At 41.9% G+C, this 14,460-nt stretch overlaps 1 protein-coding gene across 9 annotated transcripts in view; it reads left to right on the plus strand.

The window, feature by feature from the left end:
* Positions 1-14,460, plus strand: part of eya4 (EYA transcriptional coactivator and phosphatase 4) — a 43,466-nt gene that overhangs the window by 17,445 nt on the left and 11,561 nt on the right. For 5 of the 9 annotated variants that reach the window (XM_071479086.1, XM_071479093.1, XM_071479085.1 and 2 more), the window contains exons 3-10: positions 4,968-5,017; positions 7,395-7,516; positions 10,566-10,649; positions 11,273-11,350; positions 12,041-12,107; positions 12,278-12,420; positions 13,148-13,291; positions 13,462-13,544. In XM_071479086.1, the coding sequence (XP_071335187.1) occupies positions 4,968-5,017; positions 7,395-7,516; positions 10,566-10,649; positions 11,273-11,350; positions 12,041-12,107; positions 12,278-12,420; positions 13,148-13,291; positions 13,462-13,544 (771 nt within the window). Of the gene's footprint in view, positions 1-871; positions 1,294-4,967; positions 5,018-7,394; positions 7,517-10,565; positions 10,650-11,272; positions 11,351-12,040; positions 12,108-12,277; positions 12,421-13,147; positions 13,292-13,461; positions 13,545-14,460 lie in introns of those variants that run through there. The other 4 variants (XM_071479092.1, XM_071479091.1, XM_071479090.1 and 1 more) reach the window with 4 other exon arrangements.

The following is a 14,460-nucleotide window of genomic DNA, read 5'->3' on the forward strand; positions in this document are numbered from 1 at the left end:
ATGGTGTGTGTGTGTGTGTGTGTGTGTGTGTGTGTGTGTGTGTGTGTGTGTGTGTGTGTGTGTGTGTGTGTGTGAGTGAGTGAGAGAGAGAAAGAGAGACAGAGTCTGTCTATGTGTGTGTTTGGGTGTGTGCCTCCCCTGACAACACCTTGACGACAATAGTGAAAGAGTGCCATCTTCAGACCGAGACAGCTGGGAGATTTATGAGCGTGTTTGTGCATGAGTTCACCTAGTTGATGTGGAAGCCCCCTTACACCCCCCCACTCCTCCTCCCAGCTTAGCTACACTTCACATATGACGCCCACGTGCAGCCCGTGTGGTTCCAGTTAACACAGATTGGATGTGTGTGCTCAGGTGTATGTGCGAGTCTCTGTGCAGTGTGGTGACGTGGGGGAGGGTGTGTGTCTTAGGAGGGGGTCAGTTGCATGGTGTGAAGTTTATGGCCTGGCCTGTACTTTCTGCTGCACAGCAAGACATTGACATTACATCCTCACCATGTCTCCATTTACCTTTGTGGAAGTAATCACGTGAGAGCTGCCATCAGCTTTGAGTCATACACACTGATGTTTTTGATTTTAGCGGCTCCGACTTGTTTGAGTTATGTTTTACATTTGAAATTCTTCTTCATATTGTTTTCATACACAGGCTATAATTGCAATATGGAATTGAGTTTATTTGTGTCTATATTAGGAGTGGACCTACACAAACGCAAAAAAAGCTACACCTGCTACATTTAAAACGTTCTTTGGTCTTAAATGTTAACTTGAGTGAGTCTGTAGTGAGTGACAGCTGAGAAAGAGAGAGAGGGAGAGAGAGAGAGGGGAGGAGGAGGAGGAGGAGAAGAGAAAAAGAGGGGGAGGAGGCAGAGGAGGAGGGAAACAGGACGAGTGAAATGTTCCCCATTACTGGAGGAAGACAGGAGCGGTGTGTGGATTGACCTTAGACAGAGACAGAGAGAGAGAGAGAGAGAGAGAAGAGTGTAGTTTATACGCACTGTCTCCTTTTTCTTGCCACTACATGCTTGATGAGAGTGAAAGAGAGAGACACAAAGAGAAAGAGAAAAAGAATGCAATTTCTCCTGTAGAGCAAAAACAAGAAGAACGAGGCACCTGAAGTACAAAGTGAGAGGCAGGTAGACAGAGACGAGCTGAAGCGTATTCATAGTGGATCGGTGCGTTTCTGTTTGTGTGTGAGACCAGCAAGCCTGTGTGTGACGGGAAGCTGGTGGCTCCTACAGCTCTGTAATGCTCTGTGGAAGTATAGGACTCCTCACTGACCCGATTACAGCCTGAGGTAAGAATGGCTCTTTACCTCTGTGTGTGAGTGTGTGTGTGTGTGTGTGTGTGTGTGTGTGTGTGTGTGTGTGTGTGTGTGTGTGTGTGTGTGTGTGTGTGTGTGTGTGTGAATGTGAATGTGTTTTATGCCCAAACTCATACTATAGTTTTTATTTTTAAGTTGGTTAATTGTAGTTTTTTCCATAGTAATACTGTATTTAATATTCCAATAATAAATTCTATTAATATTCAATTTTCCTTGTCACACTTCTGACTGAATAAATACCTCTGTATGTAAAAGATGAATATTGCCATTTAATTATTTGATGTGACATTAATTTGGATGAATGGGTACAATATTCAGAGCAGAGTAGGTTATGGTGAAAGCGCTGTGATTGTTACTTGGTACTATTCAAATTATTTTTAACAAAAATAATTTACTTTGTAAATATGTTTCAGGATGACACAATTTTTCTTTAAGAAATTTTTTTTTTTTTTTATCGTGATTTGAATTTACCTGCATTACAGATGTTTTGTTTTTGGTATCATTAAATTCTCTTTTTGAGATATTCTTAGATATTTACATTCGGTGTTAATTGTGGGATTATAGGAAAGTATCTCATTCATCTGTTGTCTTTTGTTTTTTCCTTTTTTCCAGAATTAAGAAAATGAGTTAAAAATACACAATCCGTGGCCATGCACAAGCTTTTGAAATGTGGAATTGCCGCATTTATAGCAAAGAGATTATTTGAATTTTTTTTTTTTTTTTTATTTGGGAATTTGGTTATGAGTCAAAATGTTGTCTTACATACAAGAATAAAACTTGCATAACAGATTTTCTTAAAGCCTTCATATATCAATTGTGTCTTTGTGTGTGTGTGTGTGTGTATGTGTGTGTGTGTGTGTGTGTGTGTGTGTGTGTGTGTGTGTGACAGAGAGAGAGAGAGACTGTGAGTGTGTGTGCAACTCTATGCATGGTATCGGATGTCCCATTGCAGATGGGTTGGGTTATTACCAGAAACACATAGCACTATTCTTCTTTCTCTCTCCCTCTCTACCCCCTTTTCTCTTCCTGCACAGGGTTCTCGCAGTTTGCCAGAAACAATAACACAAACCTTGTTGATGCATCTTTTATGTCAAATTTTATATTCCTGCGTGAGCTCGTTCAAAGCAAAGAAAGGAAAACTAGGACAAGAACTAGGACTGCTTCTGCTTATTTCTGACTCACACCTACTGCTTCTTATTAGAGTTACATTATTATTACATCCATTAGATGATGAATAAATATCATTAGGAAGGAATAACACAAACATAGCAGTGTGTAATTCCCTTAAATAAATCATTGTTATTAGTGCTAATTACCTCAGGTACCTGTATTTATCCCTCAGGGAGTCCCTGAGTCGGGCAGGTTGTGTTCTCGACCGGTCACCCGGCCAACCAGGTCAAAGGCCGCCTATTTAAGTGGCTCAGGTGACACAAATGGGTACTTCAGGCATTGTGACCACCTAAGAGTGCACTAAGAGGCCCTTCATTTTGTTGTTAGAGATGAAATTGTGTGTGTTTTACTGCAAGATACAGAAAGAGGAAGAATGACGCTGAATAACTGAATGCAGGACTTGTTCTTTTCTAAGTAATCTAAGTGGAATAGTGAGTGATTGGATTTTTGTAGTTTTATTATTGCATTACAGGTTTTCATAAATAGTGAAGTTTTAATGGGTCTCGATTGGATTGTAAACATGATGTGGACTAGATATAGTAAAAGCGTCTAATAGTAAAAGTTTTAGCCCATGGCAGAAAAAAAAACAACGTTTTAGATAATTTGTATGTTTGAAACAGAAATGGAAAAAAATGAAGTTGGTATAACGGTTTAATAAAATAAATGCATTGACTTTTTTTATGGAATAAAAAAAGATAAAAGTGTTGAGATACTGACAGAGGTGAGACGCTCACAGAGGTCGACAGGGAGAGAAAGTGTGCAGAGGATGAACCTCGATGATAAAAGCTTTTCAGGATCAAAGCCTGCGTGTGCTTGTGTTTTCACAGATCATGTTGAGACAGAAACAGCCGGGCTTGTGCGTTTCCATGTGTGTATGTGTATGTGTGCGCGTGTGCACATGCGGGCCGTGGATACACCCGCGTTTGTATGTAGCTCTGAGTGTGCGTTATATGTGGATTGCAGTTTCTCACGGCCATGCTGCTGATGCCGTGACTGACAGCCTTGTTAAATTTCGGTAAAGCATGAAACCTGACATGAAAGTACTTTGTGTGTCTGTGTGTCTGTGTGTGTGTGTTTGTGTGTGTGTGAGTTTGTGTGACTGTGCGTGTGTGTGTAAAGTGATCCATACGAGGGCACCGACTAACCTTTGAACCCTGTCTTAAACAGCTAAGTGCTGCTTCTTATTCGCTCTCAGCAGGATCTTCTAATCAGAACCATAACCCCACAACACAGTCCTCCACACACACACACACACACACACACACACACACACACACACACACACACACACACACACACAGAAATGTCCCTAGTTTCCACATACCTGGACTTTAGTGTCTGCTTGGCCAAGCACTTTCTCTGTATACTTACCTGTGATTGCGATAATGTGTAAATGACTTGAATATATGCTGCCTGGGTGAATTGGACCGTGTGTGTGTGTGTCTGTGTGTGTGGGTGTGTTTGTATGTGCATTTCCATGTGTGGGTGTGTGTGTGTGTTTGGCACCTCGCGCGTGCCCTACACCTCGACAGTGTGTTGACACAGTGATTATAGGGCAGCTGGTACACATTGGCCCTCGCTCCGCCCTGCATTTACTGTTCTAATTAGTTCCTGTTCCAAATAAGAGAGAGGAATTTTAATAGAGAACCGCTGGTCTGCCGTCTAGCCCCGCATACCCTCACATGCAGCAACACATATAAAACCAGCCTGTGTGTGTGTGTGTGAGTGTGTGAGTGTGTGTGAGTGTGGCAAGTGGGAGGGCACGCTGCAGTGGAAAGGCGCTGAGGCTGAAGTGTGTTTTCTTAATTCTTTTTTTATTTTTTTCTTTAAACTTCAGTGATGAAGGAAAAGCTCCAGCTCACAGTGATTGACACGACCAAATGCCTCAGTTACCCCGCAAAGTCAAGGCTCGATTTAGTGTCTACGCTGACCCGTTTAGGAGCGAAGAGTGAGCTCTGTGACCTAACATGACCCCGCCGTGACCTTTCAACTCTTTAAGGGTTGAGGAAGGGGCTTGAGCAGGGTCACAGGTGAACAAGGGAAAGTTAAGATCTGTCATTTAGACGCCAGTTAGCACTTCTGTCAGCGTGATGGCCACAGCGACACACACTCTGGGTCTTGATTTATTATTCTTTCTGCTTTTTAGCAACATTTAAGAAAACTCAACATGTTGCAATTTTCTGTTTACTCTTTAAGTAATAGAAGATCAAATTTGAGTCACTGCTGCAATTTTTCTCTTCCTCTCTTCAAAGTGTTGAATTAATCTTGTTGTTATTCACAGCAGTCCAGGATGCTAATATAATGAGTCATAAATTTGTCATAAACACCGGTTTATGAGCCCAGTTTATTACATACTAAATACTGGTTCCTATGAACTTTATGTAATGTGTGTGGTGGTTTGTGTGTGTGTGTGTGTGTGTGTGTGTGTGTGTGTGTGTGTGTTTGGTAACATTTCCTCTCCTCTGGTTTCTCTGCAGGTGAAGAAATCGCACAGTGAATCTCATGTTCCAGACCCTTCAGACGCCAGGTACGCTCATGTGTGTCTGTTTGCATGATATGACAAACAACATCAGGAATCTTCAGAACTTTTTTGTGAGTGTGTTGGTGTACAGTTGTGTGTGTGTGTGTGTGTGTGTGTGTGTGTCCATGTCACAGCTCACCGATCATGGTGTAGAGAGGTGAGGTTTCACTGCAGTTGCGAGCTGTGATGAGGTCATCAACACTTTCCCAAGACTCCAGTGCCCACACACACACACACACACACACACGCACAAAGAGAGAGAGAGAGCGGGAGAGAGAAACCTATAGGCTACTGATCCAACCTAAAGACGAAAAGAGAAAGCATGGATCGCCTACAGTAATTCATATATATTAACAGAAAAATAATCTTCAGCTTCTGATATTTTTCAAGCAAAATAGTAGAAATAGTACAAACCAAAAACAAAAAACAAAAAAACAACCTAATATTCTCCAGTTCCAGCTTCTGAAATGAGACACTGAGCAGCTGTGTAGATATTACAGTTATATATCAACACTGAACGTCTCTGGACACCTTGGGCTCTGGGAAGTTGCGATAGTTGTTTTGTGACTTTTATTTGACATTTCATACACAAAATATTAATTGATTTATCGAACAATTAAAAGCAGTTAAATCACTAATGAGGATAATCTTTAGTAATAGGCCTGAAACTATTTCTTTTCCACAATACACACAGTGCATTGCAATATGATGCAGCATATTTTTTTTCAATGACCAGACATAATGTGAAAACCAGAGAAGAGTTTATGAAACACCAACTCCTGCCATCACCTCCCGAGAGGAGCGAAGCAGAGAGCAAAGAGGAAAAGAAAATGGACAAGGAGGGCAGACAGAATCATTTCCTGCTGTTGGGAGACAAAAGAAACACATGAATGAAGAGTGTTGAAGCACACGAGAGCAGAGAGTGAGGGGAAAAAAAAAAAAAAAAAAAGTGAAAAAGCGCCATAATCTGTGAAAGTTCTTAACTTTTCTTGCCGTGTACAGCGCAGATATTTTGGGCTTTTCTTTGTAGTTAGGACTTGGCTAAATATCTCATACACAATAAAGCACTGTTGATGTTAAAACAGTGATCGGTGTTTTTAGTCTACAGGAGAACAGAATGAGTGTTTAGCTGTAAATAGAAAAAAGAGTTGACAGAGGGAGTTGATTTAAGGTGTTTATCTTTCGTATGTTCCGTCTTTTGCACCCTTTAGCTGCGTCTTTCTCGTCTGCTGAAAGCTATATGTTTATACCTGTCAGTCTGACTGTGGGTTGCAGTCATGTGTGGTGATGCTATCTGCCCATAGCATTGGGATGGACTGCTTCCAGACCGCCACACAGATGTGCACTCTCTCTTTTTAATACACACACACACACACACACACACACACACACAGCGGTAGACCGGCAGCCCGCATTTGTTTAATTCCCCCTCCATCTCTGTCATTTCTTGCTTTGATGTCTCACACAAGAGCGCAAGTGTGACCAACCTGCGGGCAGCATGAGTCAGGGCTAACACACAGACACACATGAACGCGCATACACATTTATATGAGATACTGTCCATACACACACTGACTCAACTCTAAACTATGTCTTTCACCAGAGAACATGTCAGTGTGTGGGTTTGTGGCAGCAGTGATGAAGAGTCATGAGCGAGTGTTTTATGTTGCTTTTGTTAAAGTGTGCGTGCATGAAAATGTATTAAAATCAATCATACATCTCACTGGGGTGTTATGCACCTTTGGAGGAGTAGCTGTTGCCACGGTGATGACTAATAGCTATCAAAATAAACAACAAACACTGATATATGAAAGGCAGACCACTATTCCACCATAAATATGCATCTTCATTCTGCTCATGTCTCTATTTACTTCCACGTCCAACCACACACACACACACACACACACACACACGCACGCACACACACACACACACACACACACACACACACTCACTTTACCATTACCACCTTGTGTGCTGGTTTGTCCCAGTCATGCATGTGGAACACATTGTAAAACTAAAGCATGCTGGCAGGCTGTGGGTTTGTATTGGAGCCCAGACGTGCGCACACACACATGCACAGTTTTACACACACACACACTCTCTATAAAAGAGCCAGCAGGCCTGCAGACAATGTCTAGCGCCCCAGAACACATGCTCATGTAAGCTAACTGGTAGGGAGAAGCATGAAGTTTATGACTCTGTGTGTATGGTTCCTCTGTGGATACACAGTGTGTCACTGAGTGTGTTCACTGAGATTCTAACCTAATATATAGAGGTGGGACATTCCCAGCTGTGTGAGCACATTGCTGTTAATCTGTTATCCATTCAAATATCACAGTTCATCTCATTTTCTCCCCCTCCTCCTCCCTCCCTCTTGTAGGTCTATGGAAATGCAGGACCTAGCCAGTCCTCATAACCGTGTGGGAGGTGGAGATTCGACAGGCTCCAAGCTAGACAAGAGCAACCTTGGCAGCCCCTCCATCACCACCAATGGAACAGGAGGTGAGACGGCAGAACGTGTGTTTGAGTGAGCACCAATATCTGTGGACTAAATATAGTTTCTGGTATATATTTTTTGGGGGCAAATTATATTTTCAATTTGTATTCAGTCACCAGTGAGAATCCTGAACATTAGAAAGACAAAGTTGCTGCTCAACCACTGAAAGAGAGTCTGTGTTTTCTACATGGAAGGCATAACTTGCTCACACGTGAAAAGATTGATACCACTCTCATATCTGTACAATAAATATGAAACCCCAGCCAGCAACAAAAGGCATACAACAATCTGTGTACAAAAAGGAGCTGTGGTTTTAAAGGAGGTTATGTGTGAGACTATTTCTTGGCTGGGGACTAGCGGAGCTTCCAGGAAATCACTGCACCCAGCTAAGAAATAGTTTGGCACATAAACGTCCCAAAACCTCTGCTTGTCATTAGAACACTCTTTTTTTTTTCGTTTTTTTTTTTTTTTTTTTCTTAACAGATAAAACATATGAGATATAACAGGTTGATTAGTGGTCTTTAGAAGTTCTAGAAAGCTGAACTAGGCTAGCTCTTTTCCCAAACATCCAGGCCTTATGCTAAGCTAAGCTAACTGGCTGCTGGCTGTAGCATCATGTTTACCCAACAGACATGAGAGTTACGACAATATAAAAGAAGAAGTGATATATTTGAAGACAGGACAGTAGGGTCACTGTCTATCTTCTGCTGACGGTTTGAAACCCACTGTTTCAGACTACACATCAACATGTCATGCTGTGATTTAATGATGCCTCATTTCTCAAACTAAAGAAGAAAATATATGAAGCCTGTCTAGGTCTTGCTCCAGCAGGAGGTTGGAAGTGCATACTGTAAGTCACTTTGACTAAAGCATTTGATGAGTGTAATGTAATGTAAGGAAATCTATTGCAAAATCATCAGTGAGAAAGACTTTCAACATGCAGAGATAAGTACTTTTTGAGGAATTTATGGAGACGGAAGGAGACGCGCACATGCAAACGCACGCATACACACACGCATGCTGGCATTAGTACTTGAGTAAACCACTGGAGAATGTGTGTAAACACACGGTGAAGCACTTCTGCTCTCCTCAACTAACCGCTTGGCAAAGTGTGTGTGTGTGTGTGTGTGTGTGTGTGTGTGTTTGGGTGCAAGCCCAAAATCCCACTGGAAACTATTTCCTCTACAAGAGCATTAAAGCATCACCGCTCTCTTAGATGTCAACACCAGCGAGCCCTCTCCTCTCTTTTTCTTCTCAGTGTCCCTCTCTCTCTGTTTCTTCCTTTTCTTTTCCTCCGTCTGTCTGTCTTTGTCTTTCTTCTTCTCATCTTTTTCTTCTGTCACCCTTGATCTCCCTCTCTGTCCCCTGGAGTGGGTTTTGACGGGGAAGTTTGATGTAACATTACTGGATCCAAGTGCTTTTGTTGAGGGCAAGCCTTTGATCTGTTGCTGATTTAACAGGCTATGGAGACCACTTTTAATAGTACTGTAATGGAAAAAGTGAGATCTGCATTTTAGTCAACTTGATGTGTCAAAACACACTCACAGAAATAGCCCTGCTCCGAGTGGACTTAACGGTGCATTCAGACCATGTTGGAGCACATTAAATCATTTTTGATGAGCTGAGCTCACCGTTAATGGTTTAAGCAGACAGAGCTGGGACTACACACTTGCAGCCAAAACAAACTACATACCCAACATTCCCCTCACCTGACATCAGCCAGCGCTTGGGCCCACGGGCCATCTCCATAGCAACTCATTTGTCTTCATTAGGGTTTTTCTGATGGGTTGTATTGCTCTCCGAAGGGATTAATGAAGTTGTCCTGAATTTAATGGAGCTCTCAGATGGTCAGTGATGATGAGTTTTAATCATGTTCAGACAGAAACAAGAATATGAACTGAAAAACAGCATGTCTGATGGTAAAGGTGGTTAACAGGTGTCTTTTAAAAACTGCGATAAGATTTTGGGAGATACGTTTATCCACTTAATCAGAAGTTAGATGAGAAGACTGATAATACTCTCATATCTGTTTGTTAAAGCAGCTATAATCAGTATTTTCATATTTACAACGAATCACATGACTACTTGTATGTTAATGGGGTCACTTGTAGTTACTAATGAGCACATGACTTTCACCAGGATGTGTTGTGGGTCTTCTCAGCTGTTTGGAGCGTTTCACTTTGTTTCACTCTCACCACTCCATCATCACAATTTTCAGCCACATCATGCAGTTGTTCTGAGCAAAAAAAGCTGTACAGTACCTGCCCAGCACCAAACCAGAGATAGAAAGAGTTAGCGGCTAGCTGGTGAACATGGTGACGCAGCTAAAGAGCCAGATTTTTCCATCAAGAGTTTGTGGAGAGCAAGACGGAGTTTGTAAATAAACAAATTTTGCTAAAAAAAAGAGTTTCAACTAAATAAGGTAAAAAATACGTCAGTGTTGTGTTTACAGATGTTTCTCTTGTCCCCAAGTGGTCAAATGGTTATCGCAGGTTTAATTGTGAAGCTACGGCCAGGAGATGGTTTGCTCAGCTTAGCATAAAGCCTGGAAACAGGGGAAACAGTAACCCTGGCTCTGTCAAAATAAAATCAGCCTACCAGCAAATCTAAAGCTCGCAAAATGACTCACTGTCATGTTTGTTTGATCCATACAAAAACCAAAGTGTGAAAACAGCAAGTTGTGGTTTTTATATTTCTGTAGTGATTTCCTGTGCTCTGCTAGTTGCCTGGCAACCTCACGTTGATGGTGATTTAATTTATGAGCTTCAGAGGGGCAGATGCTTCACTTTGGATAAAGCCAGGCAAAATGTTTCTGCCTCCATTTTTTTATGCAAAGTTCAACTCCTGCCACTAGCTGCACATTCAATATACAGGCCTTGCCATCTAACAACTCTACATATTTCACACATTTTTTTTTTTTTACAAAAGTATTCCATTAAAAATATATTTTACAATACAAATGTCTTCTTTTTAAAATATCACATTTACCTGAGACTGACGTGTGGTTCTCAGTGCGTCATGTCCTCACCACCTTCCCACCTTGCACCCCTTTAGGTGAAAATATGACCGTTCTAAACACGGCTGATTGGCTGTTGGGCTGCAGCAGCCCGCCCCCCGCCCCAGGCTCCAAGGACTATGGTACAGAGGTGCATGTGTGTGAATCCCAGGCCGAAAGTCATATTAGCTTAAATGCAAAAAGTGATGGATTTCCACAGTTTAGGCTGTTCCTAGATCTGATGTTTGTGCTGTGATTTTAATTTGCTGTGCAGTGTTTTCTTCTCTTTGGATCACATTGTGAATTTATCACAAAATGTATGGAGTTATTATTAGTTATATTTGCAGGGTTCCCACGAGTCAACACATGTAAGAGGATTTGATGAATTAGCTGGGGAAGTAAGCAAATATCAGGGGATTTTGCCAAAGTGTTACCTTGCATGATTATATTTTTAGAGCTTAATCATTACATTTTACAGCTGTCATACTTTTCCTGTACTAAAAATGACATAAAAAAAAACAAGGAGGAATAAAACCTTCAGGTCATGGTGGTATTTTGACTTGGTTTTAGAAAGTTAATTAAAAACTGTGGAATTTTATGTCAGTTATAGTGGGAACCCTGCACACAACATTTGCACCCATACTGGAACTGCATGGCAGTTTTCTGCTCTTTACTCAATAAGGCTTTCTTTGTGTGTGTGTGTGTGTGTGTGATGGTACTTCCTTGTTGGCCTCCCCTAACACTGATCCTTTCCCTCTTCCTTAAGTGAAAACAGAGCCTATGAACAACAGTGATACAGTCACTACAACAGGCGACACAGCACTGGACACGTACGCAGGCTCAGGTAACACACACACACACACACGCACACACGTCTGTGGACAGAAATTTCAATGTAACTGCCGTCTTGTCTCAGCTCCCTCCCACTCTGTTTTCTCAGACTCACAAAAGTCACACAAACACCATCATCCATTTCTGCTCAGTGGTAGGCCCGCTGAAAGCTTTAATCCCGTGAAGCATTGCCTGTCCTTGGATTGCGTCATCAAAGGCTGGTAGAGGGATGAGAGAGCGAGAGAGACAATTTTACACTTGTTTTTTTTTTTTTTTTTTTGACTCACACACCGCCCGGTACTCCTTTACACTGTAAGACACACACACATGCACACAGACAGATACACAAAAACATTAAGCTACACACAGTGAGGGTTTAGAAGCAGTGGGGTGTTTGTCAGTATTGAGCTCTCACATCTCAATGACCACAAACAGACATTGTGTTTTACTATGAGGCCCACTGCAAGGGCTTCATGGACTACAGAGCTCTCTAAAGAGGGATAACTTGGCTCCTCTCCATTCAAAATGATTCAAATTATGTTTACTGGAACAGCATTTCAGCTCCAACAAGCTGGAGGCCTTGAATTGGGCTGTTCGGGAGTGGTTTTGTTTAATGTGAAAGAAAACAGAAGATTTGAGTTGACACCATTCATAACCAGTTTTTTTTTGGTCTTGTTTTTATTGATTATTTTGCTGTCTTTAGTAATCACCAGCAGCGGGTACAGCCCTCGTTCAGCCCACCAGTACTCTCCGCCCCTTTACCCTTCAAAGTAAGTCTGACTTTTTACACCACACAGGCTGCTCTCCAGGAATCCTTATCAGCACATCTCGTACGATACAGTTAGCTAGCCTAAGATTTCAGCCTCCTTTGTGCTATAATCTGTCCAGTACCTTCATCATCTGTCTGTCTCTGCTGAGTCTCTTTCCTCTCCTTTCCCAGGCCCTACCCTCACATCCTCTCCACGCCTGCAGCCCCTCCCATGCCGACGTACGCTGGTCAACCCCAGTTCAGCAGCATGCAGCAGTCAACTGTCTACACCGCTTACTCCCAGACAGGGCAGGCCTACGGACTGTCCACCTATGGTATCGACAAACACCCACACACATGGACACACTGCGGCATACAGTAACAGGAGATGTTACTTTGATAGGATTCACTGAAATAGAACTACAGATCTGGTGGCAAAGGAAAGCAAAAATAATCGGAAAAAGTTAATTGTTCAGATAATTTTGTTTAGTGAAACTGCCAAACATTCACTGGTTCCAGCTTCTAATGTTTGAGTATTTTCTGCCTCTCACTGAAGCTGAGTTTATGAGTAAATCTGACAAAACAAGCAGTTTGAAGACACCAGGAAATTGAAATAAAAATCAAACGATTAGTCAGTTCATAGAGAAATTAACTGGTAGATAAATAACAAATATAATCATTAGCTTAAGCCCTAAACAAAACCAAATATTACTGGGAGACTTTTTAAGAGAACAGTTTCCTCTTGTTTCCATGATATCACAACATTCAAACAAGACTTCTTTCAACTAAACTGGAAAAACCCTCACAAAAAAAAAAGTAAAATCAGATAACTTTTGATTGCTGATTGGTAACAAACCTTTGCCAGTTTCTAATGTCAGGAAAACAAAATGTATCATGGATGTGATATAAATTGTAGCAAAGTACATGTCCCCACAAAGCACTGTTTCAAGAAAACTTTCAGATTGTTTTTATTTACCAGTGTTTAACTGTGCAGGTTGCAGTGGCCAGTGCAATAAATTATTCACTTTTTATATAAACTTGAATGTTTATGTCTTGTTATAGACCTCGGTGTGATGCTGCCGGGCATCAAGACAGAGAGCGGCCTGGCCCAGAGTCAGTCTCCTCTGCAGACAGGCCTCAGCTACAGCCCCGGCTTCACCACACCTCAGCCTGGACAGACTGCGTACTCACCCTATCAGATGCCAGGTTGGTAGAACAAAAAAAAAAAAAAAAAAACTATCAATGCTCCACTTGTCAACTCAACTCAGAAAACACCAAAAAGTTGAAAAATTAGGGAAATATTGAAAATCATCTGACCTTTTAATTTAACTTTTCTTCGCTCTGTCTTATTCCTCTCCTTTTTTTTCTCTCTCCAGGTTCCAGTTTCACTCCTTCCTCAGGCCTCTACGCCACCAACAACTCTGTGTCCAACCCCGCCAACTACACTGCCACACAGCAGGTACATATGTGTCTCTGTGTGTGTCTGTGTGTGTGTGTGTGTGTGTGTGTGTGTGTGTGTGTGTGTGTGTCTGTGTCTGTGTCTGTGTCTGTGTCTGTGTCTGTGTGCGTGCATGCAGGCTTGTCCATCAGCTTAAACCTTTAGCGTTCACTTTCCCAGGCCAATAACAAATCCCATTTCCTAAGGGAGTTCTTGCCAAAGCAGATCGACCGTGCCACATGTTTGGTCTGAGTGGTCAAGTGAACGTCATTTTCCTCATTACGCCGGCTCAAACAAAAGATGAGGATTTTGTATGGTGCAGTTGCGATAGCATTTCAGACCAGAAGTGGTTTCACAGTCATGCTCCCACACAACTTTCCCCATTCAGAGCAGCTTTAAGAAATAAAATCTAATTACACCGCGACCTTGCAACAGAAAAAAACTTCGGAAAGAAACAGAAAATTAGTCTTTGTGAAAGAGTGTTTTGTTCTGAATATTTCTCTATGTCTATATGATGAATTGTATTGTGGTAGTAAAATGGTTAAAGGGGGATTTAACGTCCCCCTGTGATAGATGTGGCTGTTTACAGGAAGAAAGTCAAGGTTTGGCCTGTGTGGGTGGATTACGGGGAATATGGCGTGTGTGTGTGTGTGTGTGTGTGTGTGTGTGTGTGTGTGTGTGTGTGTGTTTGTGTGTGTGTGTTTGTGTGTGTGTGTATGAGTTTAACAGAAAAAGAGAAAGCAAGCAAGAGATGGAAACCAAGAGAGAGAGACTGATTGAAATCAAGTCTGTGTGTATACAGCATGTGTGAATATGCATGCTGTATACACACTTTGCTGACTACCCGCCAACTGTGCGTGTGTGTGTTTGTGTGCATTCATGTAGTGTGCTCCAGTTTATAAGGGCTCGTAGAGATGGACATAGTGACAGGTTTAGA

Source organism: Trachinotus anak, unplaced genomic scaffold (assembly GCF_046630095.1).
Source record: "Trachinotus anak isolate AG129_WGS33_773 ecotype Australia unplaced genomic scaffold, CSIRO_AGI_Tana_v1 ptg000005l, whole genome shotgun sequence".
NCBI lineage: Eukaryota > Metazoa > Chordata > Actinopteri > Carangiformes > Carangidae > Trachinotus > Trachinotus anak.